A 20,292-nucleotide genomic window follows, 5' to 3' on the forward strand; every position below is an offset into this window, starting at 1 on the left:
GCTGTGGCTCAAGTGGTAGAGCGCTAGCCTTGAGCTGAAGAGCTGAGGGACAGCACCCAGGCCCAGAGTTCAAGCCCCATGACCGACAAAAAAAAAAAAAAAAGAAATAGGATTTCTCTATATAACCAGGCCGCCTTAACCTCCTGCCTTAGTCTCCTAAATTCTGGAATTACATGTGTGAACCACCATAGCTAGCTCTTGAATTCATTCTTTCAGTTGTTTTTTCTTTTCTTTTTTCTTTTTTTCTTTTTTTTTTCCAGTTCTGGGGCTTGAACTCAGGGCCCAGGCACTGTCCCTGAGACTCTTTTGCTCAGGGCTAGCACTCTACCACTTGAGCCACAGCTCCACTTCTGGTTTTCTAGTGGGTTTATTGGAGATAAGAGTCTCACAGACTTTCCTGCTCTGGATGGTTTTGAACAGTGATACTCAGATCTCAGCCTCCTGAGTAGCTAGGATTATAGGATGAACCACTGGCACACAGTACTTCCAGCTTTTTCTGAGTCGTTTATTGGAGATAAGAGTCGCACAGACTTTTCTACATAGGATGGCTTCAATCCATGATCCTTAGATCTCAGCCTCCTGAGTAGCTAGGATTACAGGCATGAGCCACCAGCACCTGGTTGGGCTTTTTGCTTTGTTTTTGTTTGTTTGAGACAGGATCTGATCTTGCCTTAAATTCCTGATCCCTCTGCCTCTACTTCCCAAGCACTTGGATTATAGGCACGTGCCACCCCAGACTCAAATTGTTTTTCGGCATTCAGCACTCTCTTCACATGAAAAGTCAGCTAAGACATACAAATCCTTGAAGGAAATAACTATATATGCTGAAGTTGTATCTGCAGGATGAACCTGCTCATGTAATACATCAATAATGATGATTTTCTATTTACCACTTTGCTAGGGAATCGTAAGGGTTGGGTATATTAGCTAATGGAATCTCCTATGAAGTGATTACGAGCATGATCGCTAACAGCCTGAGCTAGAGTTAGAGTGCCTAATGTTACAAGCTCACCTATGCCCCTCTCTCTTTGTTTCAGAACCCTAGGCTATACCATTTCTAGAGAAACTCAGAACTTGCAGGTGCCTTACTTTGTGGATAAAAATTTTGACAAGGCCTACAGAGGAGCTTCTCTTCATGACCTGGAGAAAGCAATAGAGAAAGATTATATCGATTACATCCAGACGAGTTGTTGGAAGGAGAAACAGCAAAGTAAGATGCTATGGAAGCAGCTTTTGCTAATGGCTGTGACTGTCAGCATGTGGTGATTTCAGCTTCCTGATCCTCTCTCTGTGTCCGGGTTATATGTTTATCTGAACAGAGACACAGGACAGAGGCCCATTCAGGATACTACAAACAAAAGGGGGAAGTGTATTGACAAAATACATGTAGCAGGATTTGGAGAGCTGAGGAACCTAGAAAGCATTCATCATCCTTGTCTATTTGACTGTCTTTGGGTCTTATCTCTGACATACTCTCTTCTTTCTTTTCTTCCTTTGTCTCCCCAAATGTTTCTTTTCCCTTTTTTTCCTATTCTTTTCTTTCCTTCTTTCTTTCCCTCTTTCTTTCTTTCTTTCTTTCTTTTTGTTTTAGAGATAGACTCTTACTATGTAGTCCAGACTGGAATTAAACTTGTGATATTCCTGCCTGAGTCTCTCAAAGTGCTGGGATTACAGATGTGTACCATCAAAACCTGGCAATACTTTCCCTTCCACACCCCACGAAGTTGCTGCTCTTTTTATTGCTTTCCCAGTAGCCCTCAATCCTTATCACTGTCCCCTTTCTGTATCACAAGCTTCCTTATAAAATTCTTAGTGCCATTTAGTAGTTTGATCACAGTTTCCAGTTTCCACATCAGAAGGAAATCTGATTGAGCCAGCCTATCTTTTTGAGCCAAATCAACAATTTAGAGGTTGCTCATACTGAGTCAGGTATCCCTTACCCCCCTTTTGTAACCAGCTGTGGAGTAGAACAAAAGTGACTCTGGGTAGGATTTCTCTGAAGACTAGGAATAACAACGTCTGCCTCTTGACTTACAACTCCAGTTGTTGCTAGGGGATGCTGGCAGTGGCAGTTGCGCTGTCTTTCAGCCAGCAGCTTCACTTTTTATCCCACTTAAATTACACAGACACATACTGGGCTGGGAAAGTGGCTTTGCCACACTGCCATTCCTGCTTTTTCCTTTTATGTGGTACTAAGGAATTGAACCCAGGGCTTCATGCATGCAGGGCAAAGCACTCCACCACTAAGTCACAGCCCATGTAGTTGTTGCTCCTTTTATTGCTTTCCCAGAGTCCTCAACCTTATCACTGTCCCCTTTGTGCATCACAAGCTTCCTTATAAAGTTCTTAGTGCCATCTAGTTTGATCACAGTTTCCAGTTTCTATATCAGAAGGAAATCTGATTGAGCCAGCCTATCTTTTTGAGCCAAATCATTCACAAGTTTGAGGACAGCTAGGCTGTGAAACCCTGTCTTAAAAAAAAAAAAATAAAAAGGGTGGGGGGTTGGCTGGGAATGTGGCTTAGTGGTAGAGTGCTTGCCTAGCATGCATAAAGCCCTGAGTTCAACTCCTTAGTACCACTTAAACAGAAAAAGCAGAAATGGCACTGTGGCTCAAGTGCTAGCCTTGAGCACAGAGAGGCTCAGGAACAGAGTCCAGGCCTTTAGTCCAAGCCCCAGGACTGGCAAAGAAAGAAAAAAAAGGGGGGGAAGGAAGGAAGGGAGGGAGGGAGGGAGGAAAGGAGGGAGGGAGGAAAGGAGGGAGGGAGGGAGGGACGAAGGAAGGAAGGAACGAAGGACATAGGAGCAAGAGAAAAGCCTTAGGTTTAAAGGCTGAATATATTGCCTGTCATTTATGGCTCAGGAGGGTCAGATTGGAGGTTCTTAGTTCAAAGCCAGCCCGTAAATGATTAATTAATTAAGGTTGTTAATTGGATTAGCCACCTAAAAACCAAAAGTGAAGCTGTGGCTCAAAGTAGTAGACCCCAGGGGGCTGGGAATATGGCTTATTGGTAGAGTGCTTGCCTAGCATGCATGAAGCCCCGGGTTTGATTCTTTAGTACCACATAAACAGAAAAAGCCAGAAGTAGCACTGTGGCTCAAGTGGTAGAGTTCTAGTTTTGAGCAAAAGAAGCTCAGGGACAGTGCCCAGGATTGACCCAAAAAAAGGGGGTAGAGCACTAACCTTGAGCAAAAGAACTCAGGGACAGTGTCCATCCCCTGAGTTTAAACCCTACAACCAAAAAAAATAAAGAAAGAAGGCTGACTATGTATGGATCCAAATCAAGGAGAAAACCAGTACCTATCCTACATATTTACCATTGTTCTAGGTAGGCATTAAGAGAGCTTTGAACTTACTGCTTTCTGCTAGAATTGGATGAAAATCTGCATTTCGCGTTCTTCCCCCACCCCCAACACATGTTTTGTGACTTAAGATATAGATCTATGGGGGCTGGGAAGGTGGCTAAGTGGTAGAGCGCTTGCCTTGCATGCATGAGGCCCTGGGTTTGATTCCTCAGCACCACATAAGCAAAAAGAAAAAAGCTGGAAGTGACGCTGTGGCTCAAGTGGTAGAGCGCTAGCCTTGAGCTGAAGAGCTGAGGGACAGCGCCCAGGCCCAGAGTTCAGACCCCACGACTGGACCAAAAAAAAACAAAAAAAAAAGATATAGAACTATGTAAACAGCTGATAGTGGCTTACTTTGAGAGCTGAGGTGCTCTCCAAGTAGAAATAAAAATGCAGTGAATAAGCATAGTGTTGTGAGCTCCCTGGTTCCTAAGGGGGGTTGTCAGCACACACCCCTTCAGAATCTATTTCTGGATTTGACAATGGCTGTGCAGAGCTTCCACACTACCCAAGTGCCATTTGAGAACAGGCAGCATCTGCCCTCTGAATCCAGCAGCCAGCACAGCCAGCAAGGTTATATTTAGCTCTTAGAGCTTGTAAAAATAAACCTACTTAAGAACAAAGTTCACTCTTGGCAAAATACTGAATGGAAACTGTTTTTACCTAAGTTAGTCATTATCTTTTTCAATCTTTTGTTTACTTCTTTTCTCTGCTTTTCCTTAGAATGCTTAATCTGGGTGAGTGTGTATGAATATTGACATGAATTACCTAGTTTACTCCTTCACTGGTCTACATGCCACTGGGTGAGGCAGGACCAGGCTCCTGGCCCACACAGCTGAGCAGAGGTCCTGGCCCTGACTGGTTGAGGAGCATGTCTTTTCATGCCCTTGCACAGGGTTGCTGAGTGGTAGAAGGCTAAGCTTTGAACTAGGGCAAGAATTAACTAATGTCTAGAGCAGTCCTGTGGATTACAAATGATGGTGTGGATATAATTCTTAGCATAGTATCTGACAGATCATAAGTGACTCAGTCTTGGTGAAGTTCAGGCATTATGTGGCCTTAAATTGTAGTCCAGAAGGTAGCCTTATCTCATGGGGTTGGATTATGGGGGTAGTTGTGGTTTACCAGAACCTTCTAACTATCAGGTTCCACTCTGGACACTCAGGCTGAGTATTTGTGGGAGAGACTCTGGGCCTTGCTTCTTTAGGCAATATGCCAATCAGTTTACCTTTAAGACTCAACACTCGGGCTGGGAAGTTGGCTTAGTGGTAGAGTACTTGTCTTGCATGCATGAGGCCCTGGGTTCAATTCCTTAGCACCACATAAGCAGAAAAAAGCCGGAAGTGGTGCTGTGGCTGGAGTGGTAGGGTGCTAGGCTTGAGCTAAAGAGCTGAGGGATAGCGCCCAGGCCCAGAGTTCAGCCCTCACAACCAACCAAAAAAAAAAGACAACTGTCCATCTTATTACACTGGGCCTTTAGGGAAAAGGGACATTTTGTTTAGAAAAAAAAGGAAGTGTTCTCTTCATCCTGGCTTTTCCCAATTTTTTTTTCTAGTTATGTGAAAGTTACAGAATATTAGTAGAACTTGTCAAAAGCAACATAGTCTTGAGTTAATTCTTGGCTGTCACTGGCAGTTTGAGGAGAAGTTTGGGACTGGTTCTTGGAAACACTGACCTTGTACAAGGTCACTGCTCAGAAATGGGTCTCTAACTAGGTTTTGATATGGAAAACAATGTGATATTTTGAGAAAAACACATAATGTGCAATGGTCTTTCATCTACTTGATGTAGAGGTCTTCAAGACAGAAAATATTAAGAATTACTAGCCTTTACTATTCTCTAGAATGGGACTCCAGGGAATGAGACATTGAGAAAAGGCCAATAAACAAACAAAAATGCCTAAGGAAACTGTTTTAACAAAAAACAAAACGGAAAAAAAAAAACCCCAAAGCTACAGATTATGCTCTGTGCACTGGTGTTAACTGTGACTCTAAGGAAACAAAGGCATAGAGGTCTCTTGAATAGCATTCCCGAATGCCAAAAAAGCTTGAGAAGTAGACTTAGTGCTGAGTGCTGGACAGGACTCAGGAGCAGGGACCTTCACATGATCCTTCATGCAGTTCTGTTACCTGCAAGATGACTATGCCAAGGCAGGTCATGGCTGCATCACAGGCACCCTGGCCATGGGTGAAAGCACATTGTTCTGCAGCCTGGGAGACCTGCTGCTTGCCAAGCCACTACTGGGCTAGCGCCCAGGCTCTGCAGTACATTGTACACAGAGTGCACATCCACCCTTCACCCTGGAGTCCTGCACTTTATTTGCACTTCTCCCCCCCCAACTCCCCCTTCCCCACTCTCCCACCCCCCAGTCATGGGGCTTGAAGTCTGGTCCTGGGTGCTGTCCCTCAGCTCTTCAGCTCAAGGCTAGCGCTCTACCACTTGAACCACAGCACCACTTCCGGCTTTTTCTGCTTATGTGGTGCTGAGGAATAGAACCCAGGGCCTCATGCATGAGAGGCAAGCACTTTACTGCTGAGCCACCTTCCCAGCCCCTTCATCTGCACTTTGAACCTAATAGTGTAAAAAAGAATCAAATCCACGTAAGCAGAAAAATCCAGAAGTGGTGCTGTGGCTCAAGTGCTAGAACACTAGCCTTGAGCCTTGAGCCTTGAGCTGAGGGACAGTGCCCAGGCCAACCGACCAAAAAAAAAAAAAAAAAATCCCTCAAAGCCAAGCCACGTTTTGTGTGGATAAGAGACTTATTGAGAAATCAGTGCCCATTGTTCTTTCTGGCTAATGTTAATTCCTGTTGCCTGGCAGTTTGCTGATTAATCGAACAGGTGTGTCTCCTTCCACTAACAAAAAAATCTGTCAGCACGATGCTTGAAAACGCATAGGCATATTTGAAAGTGATTAAAATAGCGTTTTCACAAGTATGGTCTTTTAAACATTTTAGCCGCCTGCTTGCTGGAGGCTCTGGGAAGCTGCCTGGCTCATCTAAGCTCATCCTGTTATTTCACAACATGTCTCTCTGAAGGCACTTTTCAGGCAGTCCTTCCTGAGAATGTCTCTGTAAAAGAATAAAAAGTTGAGGTTGTCCAACCACTGTGGAGTCAGGAAATACAGCAGAGATGACACTCTAGTTAAAAAATAGAATGACCTTCTCCACCATGAACAGAAAATGCAATTCACTTAGTCAAGGAGACAAAGGACACCGGATCCAGATGATTTCACTTTTAAAAGAACTCAGCTGCCTTCGCCTTTGAGTGGAGGACTTCGTATGTGGTGGGGGAGTGAAGAAAGCTGCCAGCAGCCTGGCCTCCTGTGGCACTACCCCACCAGAGGTGGGCCCTGTGTCAGGAGTGAATTATGGTCCAGCAACGCTAGGGAAAGAATGAAGCAGCTGTCTTTGTTTCAGATGACAGGAATAGGCAATTGGACTCTAGTCTCTCCAACTGCCTTGTGAATACCAGAGAGAGGAAGGCTGCAAAAAGTCTCCTCTTACTGCACACGTGCACATTTTCCTGAGTCTGATGCCAAATGATTTATTGATAAGAACTAAGTCCAGTGCTTTTCTAAGAGCACAGATAATGTAGGATTGCAGGATCACAGGTGCCTGTTAATCCTCAGCATCTGGTGTAGCACCTAATGTGCATTTCTTGAATAAAAAAGTGAATGCTGCATTAAAAAGCATTCAAGTAAGCTGGGCGCTAGTGGCTCATGTCTGTAATCCTAGCCTCTCTGGAGGCTGAGATCTGAGGATCGCAGTTCAAAGCCAGCCCAAGCAGAAAAGTCCCTGTGAGACTCATATCTCCAATTAACACTCAAAAAAACAGAAATGAAGTTGTGTTTCAAAGTGATAGAGTGCTAGCCCTGAGCAAAATAGCTCAGGGACAGTGCCCAGGCCCTGAGTTCAAGCCCCACAACTGGGGAGGGCTGGGGGAAGCAGCATTAAAGTAAAAGATACGAAAATTCCAGAAATGTGAAATGAGACAAAGAGCTCAACCCCCTTGATGAACTGGTTACCTCTTTTGTCTTTCAGAGTCGGAGTTGACAAATTTGGCAGGATTATACAGAGATGAACGATTGAAACAGAAAGCAGAGTCGCTGAAACTTGAAAACTGTGAAAAACTTTCCAAACTTATTGGCCTCCACAGAGGTGGTTGAGAGGATGATGGTCCTACACAGGGTTTGGGGTTTTGTTACTCGTTACTTCTTAGGTTCCCAAGTCCATTTTATAATACAAAATTAGGAAATAATGAACATTTTACTATTTGTGAACTTTGGGCAGGGTTGAGGGGGCTTGAGCATGAGCCAGACTTGTCATCACAGAGTCCTTCCTGGGGAGTGGCTCCTGGGACAGAAACATTTCATTTAAGTTATATGAATGGCAAAGCATCCACTCAGCCTCCCTGCTTCATGCCTACCCTGCCTTTGTGAATATTGTTCAGGGCATCCCAGAACGCATCAACGATTCTCTTCCTTTCTCCCATCTTCAGTGATCTTAATACCCAGGCATTCCTGGGCTTTGCCAGAGCAGTTCCATATTATGTATAGCATCTGCCAAGAATCATCTCCCTACATAAAATTCATTATCTCTCTTGAGAAATAGCCCTGGGAACTTAAGCTGTCAAGCCAATAGCTCTCTGTTATCCCAGCCTCCATTCAGAGAATCCAGAAATTAAAATCAGTTGTGCTGTGAAACAGATAGGGGAAATTCAGCAGCAAGAAGCAGGGTCAAGGAGAAGATGAAGTGGAAGACTTCATTTCAGCTTCTTAGTGTAGATCCCTAAGACAACGTAGAACCAGAGAATGTTTTGTGTCATTTCCCTTTATTGTAATTGTGTAGTATTATCACCCCTGAATTGAGTTCCTCCATTCCTCAGAGGTACAGTCATTAGATCCAAGAGGAGTCATACTCAGAAAATCAGGTTATGGCTCAAGCCTAGAGATGGAAGGCGAAGATTCTCCCTCTATGGCTTGGGGTAAGGGTAGAGGTTAGTGTTGGGTTCTGCTGTCATTTTGTTTAACCCAGTGCTATACATAGTTTGTAGTGTAAGGTGATTTTTTTATCCATCTTTTATTTGAGTGTGGCTGGTCCTGGGTTTTGTTGGTGGTGGTGGTGGTGGTGGTGGGTTTTTGTAGGTCTTCAAGCTTGAATTCAGGGCCTGGGTACTATCCTTGAGCTTTTATGCTCAAGGCTACCACTCTACCACTTTGAACCACAGTGCCCCTTCCAGGTTTTTGGTAGTTAATTGGAGATAAGAGTCTCGCAGATTTTCCTACCTGGGCTGGCTTTGAACCTCCATCCTCAGATCTCAGCCTTATAGGTTCTTAGAGTTACAGATGTGAGCTACCAGTGCCCAGGTTCCTGGGGCTTTTTGTTTGTTTTTGTTCAAGGTTAGTGTTCTACCACTTGAGTCACAGCTCCACTTCGGGCTTTTCTTTTTTCTTTTTCTTTCTGTGGGTTGTGGGCCTTGAACTCTGGCATGGGCACTGTCTCTCAGCTCTTCAGCTCAAGGCTAGCACTCTACCACTTGAGCCACAGTGCCACTTCCGGTTTTCTGAGAGGTTTATTGGAGATAAGAGTCTCAGGGAATTTCCTGATGGGGCTGGCCTTGAACCACGATCCTCAGTTCTCAGTCTCCTGAGTAGCTAGGATTAAAGGCGTGAGCCACCAGCACCCAGCAACTTCTGGCTTTTCTTTGGTGGTTAATTGGAGATGAAAGTCTCACAGACTTTCCTGCCTAGGCTGGCTTCAAACCATTATCCGAAGATCTCAGCCTCCTGAGTAGCTAGGATTGCAGGTGTAATCTACCGGTTCCTAGCAATTTATTCAACTTTTATTGAGTGCCTACTATAAATTACATCAAGGATCTCTTGTGTTTTTACTTAAGCTTCCACACAGTTCTGTAGATTATTAATCTCTTTTTATGAGAGAGCACTGGCCTGGAGAGGATAATGGCTAACCTGTGAAAATATGAGAGATTGTCCTTATTTTTCAGGTGGACTCTAGCCAGATTGGCCAGGCAGAATCTTGCCCCAGGATACCTCTGCCCTCCAAACCTTCCTGCCCCTGCATCTATCCTTCCCATATCCAGGATGACCTCCCTTCTGGTCTTTAAAATGCAAGATAACGGGGCTGGGGGTTTAGCCCAGCGGAAGGGCGCCCACCCGGCACACGCAAGGCCCTGAGTTCGGTCCTCATCCCTGGAAAAAAAAAAAAAAGAAAAGAAAAAAAAAGACATAAAATGCAAGATAACTAGGACCTCCCAACATACATTGAGGTCCCTAGAAGGCAAAAAGTCAGCCTTTCCCACTAGTAACAAGGCAGGCATTGCCTGGGCTCTGAAGTTCCAGGACTTACTGGGGAGGTGAGCCACTAGGATTAAGCTCTCCATAAGTCCCTGAATTGAAAGGACCACTAGGTGACTGTAGTTTACACTCTTCTTTCTATTCCTTCTTTGTTTTGAAAGAAAAGTTCCTGTTGGAAGGAAAGTCTACAGCACAGTTGAGCTCCAAAGTACTTTCTCCCTTCGGATCATCCATGTTGCATCAAGTTAGGACATGGATAAAGAAAGGAGGCTTTGATGGCTGGTAGAGACAAATACCAAGTTCTCTCTCCAGCCTCAACCACTGCTACGTAATGGGCCACAATGAAACTGATTTGACAGAGTAAAAGACCCTCCTCTAGATGCCCATGAATAGAATAGTCATGTTTTATGAATTTCATGGTAGCAATCAATTATCTGTGATAATACTAATTAGAGGCAATACTAACGACATTAAATGTCACATCGATTCTTTTTATGACATTGGTGGTCCTATTTATTACTAATAGGCCATAACACTCAGATCTGGCTTTTTTTCTCAAGGGAATTACATGTTTTTTGTTTCAAGAACAGTTTAATCTATTTGGTACTATCCAGAATATTGTTAAACTCTTAATTTCCATGGTTGTATTTTAGATGGTTGTGTGCATGGTGCTTTTTCCTCTTGTCTGCATCCTTTGGAAGACTTCCTGACCCTGACCGTATAAAGTCTTTAGATAAGCCTGTTCTTGCTGTCAGAACATGACAGGCAGCTTGAATACTGTTTTTTGCAGTGCTGCTGAAGATTGGAGAAGTGTGAAGGGAGTGGGGCGAAGAAATAGAACTTGAGGCTCACACAGGAACTAAACTGAAGCTCTCATTCAAATGAAAGTGCTCTCCACAGCAAAGAGGGAGAGGATGAAAATCCTCATAACAAAGAACCATGCTGCTTAAGCAATCCATGTCCACAAATTAGCAGTCCTAGGATTTATCTACTCAAACTGGAAAAACTAAGTTTCCTTGATCGGTTCAGGGACACACAGCTTGAGAGGAGTGACATGGAAGAAAAGAACATGGCATGCTTCCTGTTGGAAACGGTTAGAAATGGCAGTGAACTCCCAAGCCCCAACTGAACATGGGACCAGCAGCAGGGCTGAGCTGTGTGCTGTTGCCATTTGCATCCTCACACTCCTCAGGAGTGGCAATGAGGAGGCACTCTGGGATGCCAGCGGCCACACAGTCAAGTTCATTGTCTCTGCATGCGCTGCTCCTCACAGGAGCTTAGCACTTCATTTCTATTTATTTTGTACTCATTTAAGATGTAAGCTTAATGTCCTAATATATTTATTTTTGGAAAGGGCCAAGTTACTATACATCTTTATTTTTTTGAGCTTGCACTGTTGATAGCTTGTGCGATGGCCACCAAATAACCATAGGCACATATGTTAGGTAGTGATTTTATCATCTGCATCACAATACTAAAGACATGGATGTTCTGTGACCAGCTTCTGGGATGACACAGGTGAAATCAGATCCTGGTGGAGTAAGAATTCTGAAAATCTGGTCACCTGATTCATTGCATCTAGATTGAGTGTATTTTAATGGGAAAAAAAACATTAAATGATTTTTATATAAAAAGAATGGCTTTATATCTTGATTCTTTTACCAGAAGTGGAAGTGTAGCTCCAAGTGGTAGAGTGTTGGCCTTGAGCAAAAAAAAAAAAAAAAACAGGGATAGTACCCAGGCCCTGAATTCAAGCTGCAGGTCAGCACAATAATAATAGTAGTAGTAGTAATAATAATACATTTAAGCAGGGCACCAGTGGCTCATGCCTGTAATCATAGCTAAGATCTTAGGATCATGGTTCAAAGCCAGCCCATGAAGAAAAGTCCACGAGACTCTAATCTCCAATTAACCACCAGAAAACTGGAAGTAGCACTGTGGCTCAAGTGGTAGAGCACTTGCCTTGAGCTGAAGAGCTCAGTGACAGTGCCCAGGCCCAGAGTCAAGTGCCACAACCGACAAACAACAACAATCAAAAACACTTTTAGGGGGCTGGGAAGGTGGCTCAGTGGTAGAGCACTTGCCTTGCATGCCTGAGGCCCTGGGTTCAATTCCTCAGCACCACATAAGCAAAAAGAAAAAAGCCAGAAGTGGCGCGGCTCAGTGGTAGAGCACTTGCCTTGCATGCCTGAGGCCCTGGGTTCAATTCCTCAGCACCACATAAGCAAAAAGAAAAAATCCAGAAGTGGCGCTGTGGCTCAAGTGGTAGAGCACTAGCCTTGAGCTGAAGAGCTGAGGTATAGCGCCCAGACCCAGAGTTCAGGCCCCACGACCAGACCCCCCCCCAAAAAAAGTAGGGTATTTTGTTGGGCAGAAAGAAATAGCCAAACCATCAAGCAGGATGGCAAGCCTGTGTAAAAGGCAGCTTTTCCCAGAGAAGACTCATAGAGCTTCTTGTGATATCATGTCATGCTAAGCCTCATTGAGCCCTTGTTGGCTAGAAGCCCAGAATGCTTGCTGACATGTGTAGATGTGTGTTATGGTCTGTCATGTCCATGCAAGTTTGAACTTGGAGTGTAAGGGTCTCATTCCTTATAACCTCCCAACCCACCCCAGGGAACTGGCTGTGTTCTAAAGTGGCATCCCAAATACATCTACCACTCATTCCAGCTGGTGGAGGTAAACATTGGCAAGTAACACCAAGCAACACCACAAGAAAGATTAGAGGGAGGGAAGAGAACACAGTTCATGGGGAACACTCGAGTGGAATGTGCAGCTTAGTCCAAGGTGACCATAGGTGGACACATTGGCAGACAAAGTTCTCAGAGAGTTCTGTGCTAGTGCAGCAGCAACACAGCAGCCTTTAGGCCCACCCTGGCCAACACAGTAGCCACTAGCCAAATATGGCTATTAAGCCAGATATCAGTGGCTTACCCACCCCTGTCATCCTAGCTTTAATCCCACCCTCTATTTGGGAGGCTAAGATCTGAAAGTTACCAACCTGGGCAGAAGAATCTTAGAGATGCTATTTCCAATTAACCAACAAAAAAAGTTGGACTGGAGGTATGGCTCAAGTGGGAGAGTAATAGCTGTGAGCAAAACCAAGCAAGAACTCTTGAGTTCAAGCCCCAGTAGTGGCACAAAACACTGCTGGGGTTGGGCACTGCTGGCTCACATTTATCATTCTATCTCTAGCTAAGATCTGAGGAGCATGGTTTGAAGCCAGCTTGGGGCAAGAAAGTCCATGACACTTTGACCTTCAATTAACCACCAAAAATGTTAGAAGTAGAGGTGTGGTTCAAGTGGTAGAGTGCTAGTCTTTATCAAAAATGCTCAGAAACAGTAACCAGGCCCTGCCTGAGTTCAAGCACCAGAATCAAAACACACACTCTCTCTCTCTCACTCTCTGTCGCTCGTTCTTGCTCTCCCTCTCTCTGCCAGATGCCTGTAGCAATTCTAATTCTGGGCTGGGATCTGAGGATCTAGGTTGAAAGCAGCTAGAGCAGAAAAGTCCATGAGACTCTTCCCTCTAACCACCAAGAAGCTTTGGCTTAAGAAGTAGTGTACCAGTGTTGGATGAAAAAGCTGAGAGACAGCACCAAGGCCCTGAGCTCAAGCCCCAGTATTGGTACCCAGACACACACACTAAAACACACACACAAAAAAAAAAAAAACACAAAAAAAAATCCACTGAAGCCAGGCACTGGTGGCTCACACCTGTAATCCTAGCTACTAAGGAGGCTGAGATCTGAGGATTACGGTTCAGAGCCAACCTGGGCAGGAAAGTCCATGAGACTCTTATTTCCAATTACCCACCAGAAACCCAGTAGAGCACTAGCCTTTAGCTCAGAGACAGTGCCCAGCCCCAGAATTCAAGCCCCATGACAGGCAAAACAACAAAAACCACTGAAATATAAATGTACATGTTAAATTGTAATCTAAAGTTTAAAAAAAAAAATACAGTGACAAATACCTAAAATCCCAGAACTCAGGAGAATGAGCAGGAGGCTCATAATTTCAGGCCAGCTCAGACTATACAGTGAGTCTGTGTCTCAATACACCAAAGGCTGAGGCTCAGAGGTAGAGTGCTTGAGGCCCTGGAACAGTGCCTTGATTCACTAACACTTTCCTTTCCTTCCTTTCCCAAAACAGATAAATTTACTCAGAAGGCACAGGACCAATATTAACCCCCAGCTTAGACTTGACTCAGGGACCTCCCCTGCCTCCAATTGTGACATTATTTCCCACTATTTATCCCACTGTCAGTTACTCTCAACCCACCTCGGCTAGCCTGTTCTAGTCAGACCCGGACTGTAAGCAAGGAGTGAATCTCTAGCTTTGCCTAAAGGTTCCCCCTTGCAGATTTCTTCCTAATAAACCTGTGCTGGTGTTGAGCTGCTGCTTTGTCTACTCTCTGGACTTTTTCTTCTTCTCCCCGGTGGGCTCCCGTCTACCCCCTTCTTTTTAAACCTAACAGAATTCTCCTTTTCTATCTTTGTCGGGTTAGACTTAAGCTTCCTAAATTTGAGGAGCCTGGAATCTCATACTACGAGAAAACTTTGGGCATTAGGATAGAGGAAAGAGACATGTGAAGCTAAATATGTAGGTGTGCCCAAGTTACCAGGCCCTGAGCAGTGTCTGAGTATGGCCTGCTCACACTCCTTGACACTGAAAAGTGAGTAGGACCTTTCCAGTTCCTCAGGACTGTGTGAAAAACAGAAGGGTCAAGAGAGGGACAGATTCCCTAGACTCAAATTCTCCGGGAGGGTTAGCGACCAAGCTCCCCTGGGGCTAGGCCTCGGCCGCTCCTTTTTGTTGTTGTTTTGTTTTGTGATGCAGCGCTCTAACCCGCTTACTACGCAAGCGCCTGATTGAGCCACGCCCTCCCTAACCCCCTCTCCCCCCCCGCCGGGGCTCCCTTTAAGAGGCCGGCCCGACTCCTGATAACAGAGGAAGTCCCCGCCTCCGGTTGCCACGGTGGTTTGTGGCGTCGCATTCTCATTGGTGGGCGACAGCGGCAGGGCCAGCAGCGGTAGCCATTTCCAACGAGCTGGCGGGGGCGAAAGATGACGACGCCCCTCGGGTGGTCGCCGGGGGGGTCCGGATCTGTGTGTCTCGCCTTCGATCAACTGCGAGACGTGATTGAGTCTCAGGAGGAGCTGATTCACCAGCTGAGGAATGTGGTACGCAGTTAGGAAAACTAAGGGGAGAGGCCGAGCTGAACCCCTCGCTGGTGGGGCGAAGCCCGACCCTGTCTCGGAGCAAGGGGTGTAGCTAGAATCCTTGGCCGAGAGGTGGAGCTCCGTTGGGCCCTGGCTTGGGATAGGTGGAGCCAAGAGGAAGAGGGTGGTGTCTTCCTGAATATTTTCTAGGTTATTTTATGTCACTCAAGCGACTTTTCTGTACTCTGCCTAGTAGCTGCGAGACCTAGTAGATATCCATTGAGCCTGTGTGTCCATTGTTAGTGGAAATGACTTCCCCGAGTTCCTGAGCCCTCACGTGCAGAGAAGCATTGTAGGTACCCCTCGCTAGTGACAAATGCAGTGCCGTGTTGAGCTCAGTAGGCACAAATTTAGCACAGATTTAGACCATGTTGATTTAAGAACCTTCTGCCATGTCAGTTTGCTTTTCCAAACTCCAGCAAAGCATTGGAGCCACAAGTCATCTCCAGAGCTGCCCTCTGGAGTACGTGGTTTTATTTTTCTGTTTTGGTAACAATATTGGGGTGTCTGTTCCATTTCAAAAGCAAAGCTGGGGGCTGGGAAGGTGGCTCAGTAGTAGAGCGCTTGCCTTGCATGCATGAGGCCCTGGGTTCGATTCCCCAGCACCACATAAGCAAAAAGAAAAAAGCCGGAAGTGGCGCTGTGGCTCAAGAGGTAGAGCGCTAGCCTTGAGCTGAAGAGCTGAGGGACAGCGTCCAGGCCCAGGGTTCAGGCCCCACGACCGGACCCCCCCCAAAAAAAGGGGGGGCTGGGAAGGTGGCTCAGTGGTAGAGCGCTTGCCTTGCATGCCTGAGGCCCTGGGTTCGATTCCTCAGCACCACATAAGCAAAAAGAAAAAAAAAAGCTGGAAGTGGCACTGTGGCTCAAGAGATAGAGCGCTAGTCTTGAGCTGAAGAGCTGAGGGACAGCGCCCAGGTCCAGAGTTCAGACCCCAGGACCGGACCCCCAAAAGCAAAACTGGCTTCACATCTGTTTTTGACTCTAATTCTTAAACCTGGGAAGTTTTTTTGTTTGTTTGTTTGTTTTTTTGTCGGTCACGGGGCTTGAACTCTGGGCCTGGGCGCTGTCCCTCAGCTCTTCAGCTCAAGGCGAGCGCTCTACCACTTGAGCTACAGCGCCACTTCCAGTTTTTTGGTGGTTTATTGGAGATAGGAGTCTCACGGTCTCTCCTGCCCGGGCTGGCTTTGAACCTCGATCCTCAGATCTCAGCCTCCTGAGTAGCTAGGATTACAGGTGTGAGCCACCAGCGCCCGGCAAAACCTGGGAAGTTTTATTGGTAGGAAGAAAAGACACTGTTGACTACTCTAATACCCTGTTTTCAACCAAATATGTGCAGCTGTAGGCCCTGAATTAGCTCCAGTTACTGGAAGGTATCCAGATGTGTTTATTTTGGTAGTTGGCCTTGGCATGTATGTTCCCACCATCTGGAATCCTCCCCTAACCCCTTTTCTGGCACATACTATTTAGCAGATTTCAGGATTAACTTTACCATCTTTAAAAGCAATTTTAGTTGGACGCCTCAGGAAGCTGAGATCTGAGGATTGTGGTTCAAAGCCAGACACGGAAGGAAAGTCCATGAAACACTGATCTCCAATAAACCACCAGCAAACCAGAAGTGGCACTGTGACTTAAATGGTAGAGCACTACCCTTGAGCTGAAGAGCTGAGGGACAGCACCCAGGCCCAGAGTTCAGCCCCACAGCCCACAAAAAATAATTTTAACAAAGGGACAATGCCTCTGTTCCTCTGATTATATAATATTTATCAAAATGAACTCCAGCCAGGCGCCTGTGGCTCATACCTGTAATCCTAGCTACTCAGGAGGCTGAGATCTGAGGATCATAGTTCAAAGCCAGCTCAGGCAGGAAAGTCCATGACACTCTTATCTCCAATAAACCACCAGAAAACCTGTAGTGGTGCTGTGGCTCAAGTGGTAGAACGCTAGCCTTGAGCTGAACAGCTCAGGGACAACGCCCAGTTCCAAAGCATGCCTCATGACCAATCAAAAAGAAAAGAGAGGGGGCGGGGGCAGGGGCGGGGAGGTTTATGGACCTTCCTGCCTGGGCTGGCTTTGACCGTAATACTCAGATCTCAGCCTCCTCAATAGTTAGGATTACAGGCGTGAGCCACTGGCACCTGGCCAGACCTCCCTTTTTTTTTCTTAAGCACTTTTTTGTTGTTGTTGTTGTTGGCTATGGGCTTGAACTCAGGGCTGGACACTGTCCATGAACCAATTCATGCTCAAGGCTAGCACTTTACCACTAGAGCTACAGCACCACTTCTGGTTTCAAAAGTAATTTTGACCTCTCCTCGGGCTGGGCCAAGTACTCCTTGGGCACCACAACCCACGCTGTTCAGTCTGGCTGCGCAGTCTCCTCCACTAGCCTAGTTTCTACTGCAATGAAAGAGAAACGTGGGCCTCAGTGAATCTGTGGAACTGAATTCTCCCTGTTAAATCTTAGATCCCCTGGGTTTACCTCATTATCCATTCTTTGTCCTGGTCCCTAGAGGGCACCCTTCTTACCCTGACCCCAAGTCCTTGCTGATCCAAATTTTGTTGCAGATGGTACTCCAGGATGAAAATTTTGTCAGTAAAGAAGAGTTCCAGGAAGTGGAGAAGAAACTGGTGGTAAGTAATGCTTCTAATCTCTATTTCCTGATCCCTGTAGTTGGACAGAGTCATTGAGTATTGGCCTTTGGGAACTTCCATTCCTGCAAAAACCATTCCTGTAAAAACCATTCCTGGTTTTTACATGCTCTTCTGAGAAAAAGGCTAGTTAAGGGAACCTAGGATGCCCAAGGTGGCTTGAGGTAATGAGGTGACTGCTTACTGTTCCTTCAGGAAGAGAAAGCTGCCCATGCCAAGACCAAGGTCCTCCTGGCCAAAGAAGAGGAGAAGCTGCAATTTGCCCTCGGAGAGGTGGAAGTTCTGTCTAAGCAGCTGGAGAAAGAGAAGCTGGCCTTTGAAAAGGCGTAAGTTGGCCTCAGGAGTGAGCATGGAGGTCAGGGGTCTTAATCTGCCTGCAGGCCTACCCACTCTCTGATCCTATCCTTTCCACCCAGGCTCTCCACTGTCAAGAGCAAAGTCCTGCAGGAGTCCAGCAAAAAGGACCAGCTCATCACCAAATGCAATGGTAGGCGGGAAGCCCGCTCTGCCCCCCATGCTAACTTACACGGGCTTTTCCCTAACAGCCCAGGGCCTTTGCCAAAAGCAGGGTTTCACCCCACCTTCTATCCCCGGCTGAGGATACAGGCAAGCCCAGGAGGGGCACACCTTCGAAAAGGCCTTCAGGGACCAGGCAGGCCACGAAAATGAGGAAAGCAGTCGGTGTACAATATTCTTCACGGCCATAAAGAAACGGGTTTGCTCCCATTTTTCTTGAAACATGCAACCTTCTTAGTCCAACTTTTATTTCCCACTTTTGATATGCATTAGAAGTAGCACATTTTACTCTTAACCCTGCTGCAAGAACAACAGGGTAAGCATTTTGTTGGAAAGCTGACATTAGTCTCAGCAACATGAAAGCCATCTCCCTGGCAAGGTCTTACCCCTCCTCTGTGGGAATGAGGGCTCAGGATTGCTAAATTTAAAAAAAAAAAAATCTAGCAGCCAAATTTAATGGAGACTTTTCTAACTCATTAGCATTAATTTAAACATTTAAAATGTAGTATTATATGGCCCAAGTAAAATATGTTTGGGCCACCAGTTTTCAGCTCCGCTCAGTACACATGCCTTGGCCACTTGCTGACTCTGTTGGTGCTGTTAGTTGAGGGGTACTTTTTATAGTCAACCCCTCAGTGTCCCCAGACCTAGGAAACCCTTTATTTAAGTAGTAGTAGATACAAAAATCCATTCATCACATCTGCTTCAATCACTGTAGCAGATTTCAAGTAGGCCAGAGAGCAGTCCAAATCAAAAAGAGGGTTGAGACCCCTCCTAGTAGGGCTCCCTTTGGAGCCCTGGCCAGCCCTCATCTACCACTCCAGCCCTTGGTCTCCTGGTGAGCCATCTCACTGGAAAATGCTGGCAGGCTGATGTCTTTGGTCTAGCTAGGTAGGCTGACAGATATCACCCTGGCTCCCACCAGGACTTCCTGAATCCCAACAAATAAGATTATCTCCACACTTATGCCTGGACACCATTGGCTCATACCTGTAATCCTAGCTACTCAGAAGGCTGAGATCTAAGGATTGCTGTTTAAAGCAGGATGGGCAGGAAAATCTGTGAGATTCTTAGGTCCAATTAACTAGCAAAAAAGTGGGAAGTGGAGCTATGGCTCAAGTGGTAGAGTTCTAGTCTTGAGTAAAAAAGCTCAATGACAATGAAGGCCCGAGCCCCCTGAGTTTAAGTCCCAGGACACACACACACACACACACACACACTCACACACACACACACACACACACACACACACACTAGATTCCTTTACTTCTCCATAGGTATCTCCTTTTCTTTCCCCAGTAAAACGTAGGGTAGGTAGATACTTTTCCTTTAGGGCATTCCTTTCAACTAAGATTTCTTCCATGTATGTGTATCATGGGAACAGTGTCTCTTACTGCCTCTCCCCTGCATGTCCTGAATCATTCCAGTGGGCCACAAGCCCTTACTTGAGCCAGTCTGCTGGATTGTTTGTTTGTTTTTTTGGGGGGGGGGCAGTATTGGTGCTTGAATTCAGGACATTGGTGCTGTCCCTTAGTAGTTTGGCCTACCCAACTGTCCCTTAGTTTTTGTTTTGTTTTTTGTTTTTGTCAGTCATGGGGCTTGAACTCTGGGCCTGGGAACTGTCCCTCAGCTCTTCAGCTCAAGGCTAGTGGTCTACCACTTGAGCCACTTCCGGTTTTCTGGTAGTTAACTGGAGATAAGAGGCTCATGGACTTTCCTTCCCAGTCTGGCTTTGAACTGTAATTCTCAGATCTCAGTCTTCTTAGTAGCTAGGATTACAGGCCTGAACCACCAGCACCTGGCTGTCCCTTAGGGGTTTTTTTTGTTTTGTTTTGTTTTTTTGGGTCTGGTCGTGGGCCTGAACTCTGGGCCTGGGCACTGTCCCTCAGCTCTTCAGCTCAAGGCTAGCGCTCTACCTCTTGAACCACAGCGCCACTTCCGGCTTTTTTTTTCCTGCTTATGTGCAGAGGAATTGAACCCAGGACCTCATGCATGCAAGGCAAGCGCTCTACCACTGAGCCACCTTCCCAGCCCTATCCCTTATTTTTTGTTTTTTGTTTTTTTGGGTCCGGTCATGGGGCCTGAACTCTGGGTCTGGGCACTGTCCCTCAGCTCTTCAGCTCAAGGCTAGCGCTCTACCACTTGAAATACAACGCCACTTCCGGCTTTTTTCTTTTTGCTTATGTGGTGCTGAGGAATGGAACCCAGGGCCTCATGCATGCAAGGCAAGCGCTCTACCACTGAGCCAC

General features: G+C 46.0%; 2 protein-coding genes across 3 annotated transcripts in view; both read left to right on the top strand.

The window, feature by feature from the left end:
- Nucleotides 1-7,607, top strand: part of Dnajc18 (DnaJ (Hsp40) homolog, subfamily C, member 18) — a 26,852-nt gene extending 19,245 nt beyond the window's left edge. Inside the window, exons 7-8 of the mRNA XM_013020308.1 lie at nucleotides 1,038-1,210; nucleotides 7,387-7,607. Of these exons, the coding sequence (XP_012875762.1) occupies nucleotides 1,038-1,210; nucleotides 7,387-7,511 (298 nt within the window). The 3' untranslated portion in view covers nucleotides 7,512-7,607. The remainder of the gene's footprint in view (nucleotides 1-1,037; nucleotides 1,211-7,386) is intronic.
- A 7,059-nt stretch (nucleotides 7,608-14,666) lies between these two features.
- The window catches only part of Spata24 (spermatogenesis associated 24), an 8,832-nt gene continuing 3,206 nt past the window's right edge, over nucleotides 14,667-20,292 (top strand). Inside the window, exons 1-4 of one of the 2 annotated variants that reach the window (XM_013020324.1) lie at nucleotides 14,667-14,842; nucleotides 17,444-17,509; nucleotides 17,723-17,853; nucleotides 17,944-18,014. In XM_013020324.1, the coding sequence (XP_012875778.1) occupies nucleotides 14,726-14,842; nucleotides 17,444-17,509; nucleotides 17,723-17,853; nucleotides 17,944-18,014 (385 nt within the window). In that variant the 5' untranslated portion in view covers nucleotides 14,667-14,725. The remainder of the gene's footprint in view (nucleotides 14,843-17,443; nucleotides 17,510-17,722; nucleotides 17,854-17,943; nucleotides 18,015-20,292) is intronic. The other variant, XM_013020323.1, reaches the window with a different exon arrangement.

This window comes from Dipodomys ordii, unplaced genomic scaffold (assembly GCF_000151885.1).
Source record: "Dipodomys ordii isolate 6190 unplaced genomic scaffold, Dord_2.0 Scaffold50, whole genome shotgun sequence".
Taxonomy (NCBI): domain Eukaryota; kingdom Metazoa; phylum Chordata; class Mammalia; order Rodentia; family Heteromyidae; genus Dipodomys; species Dipodomys ordii.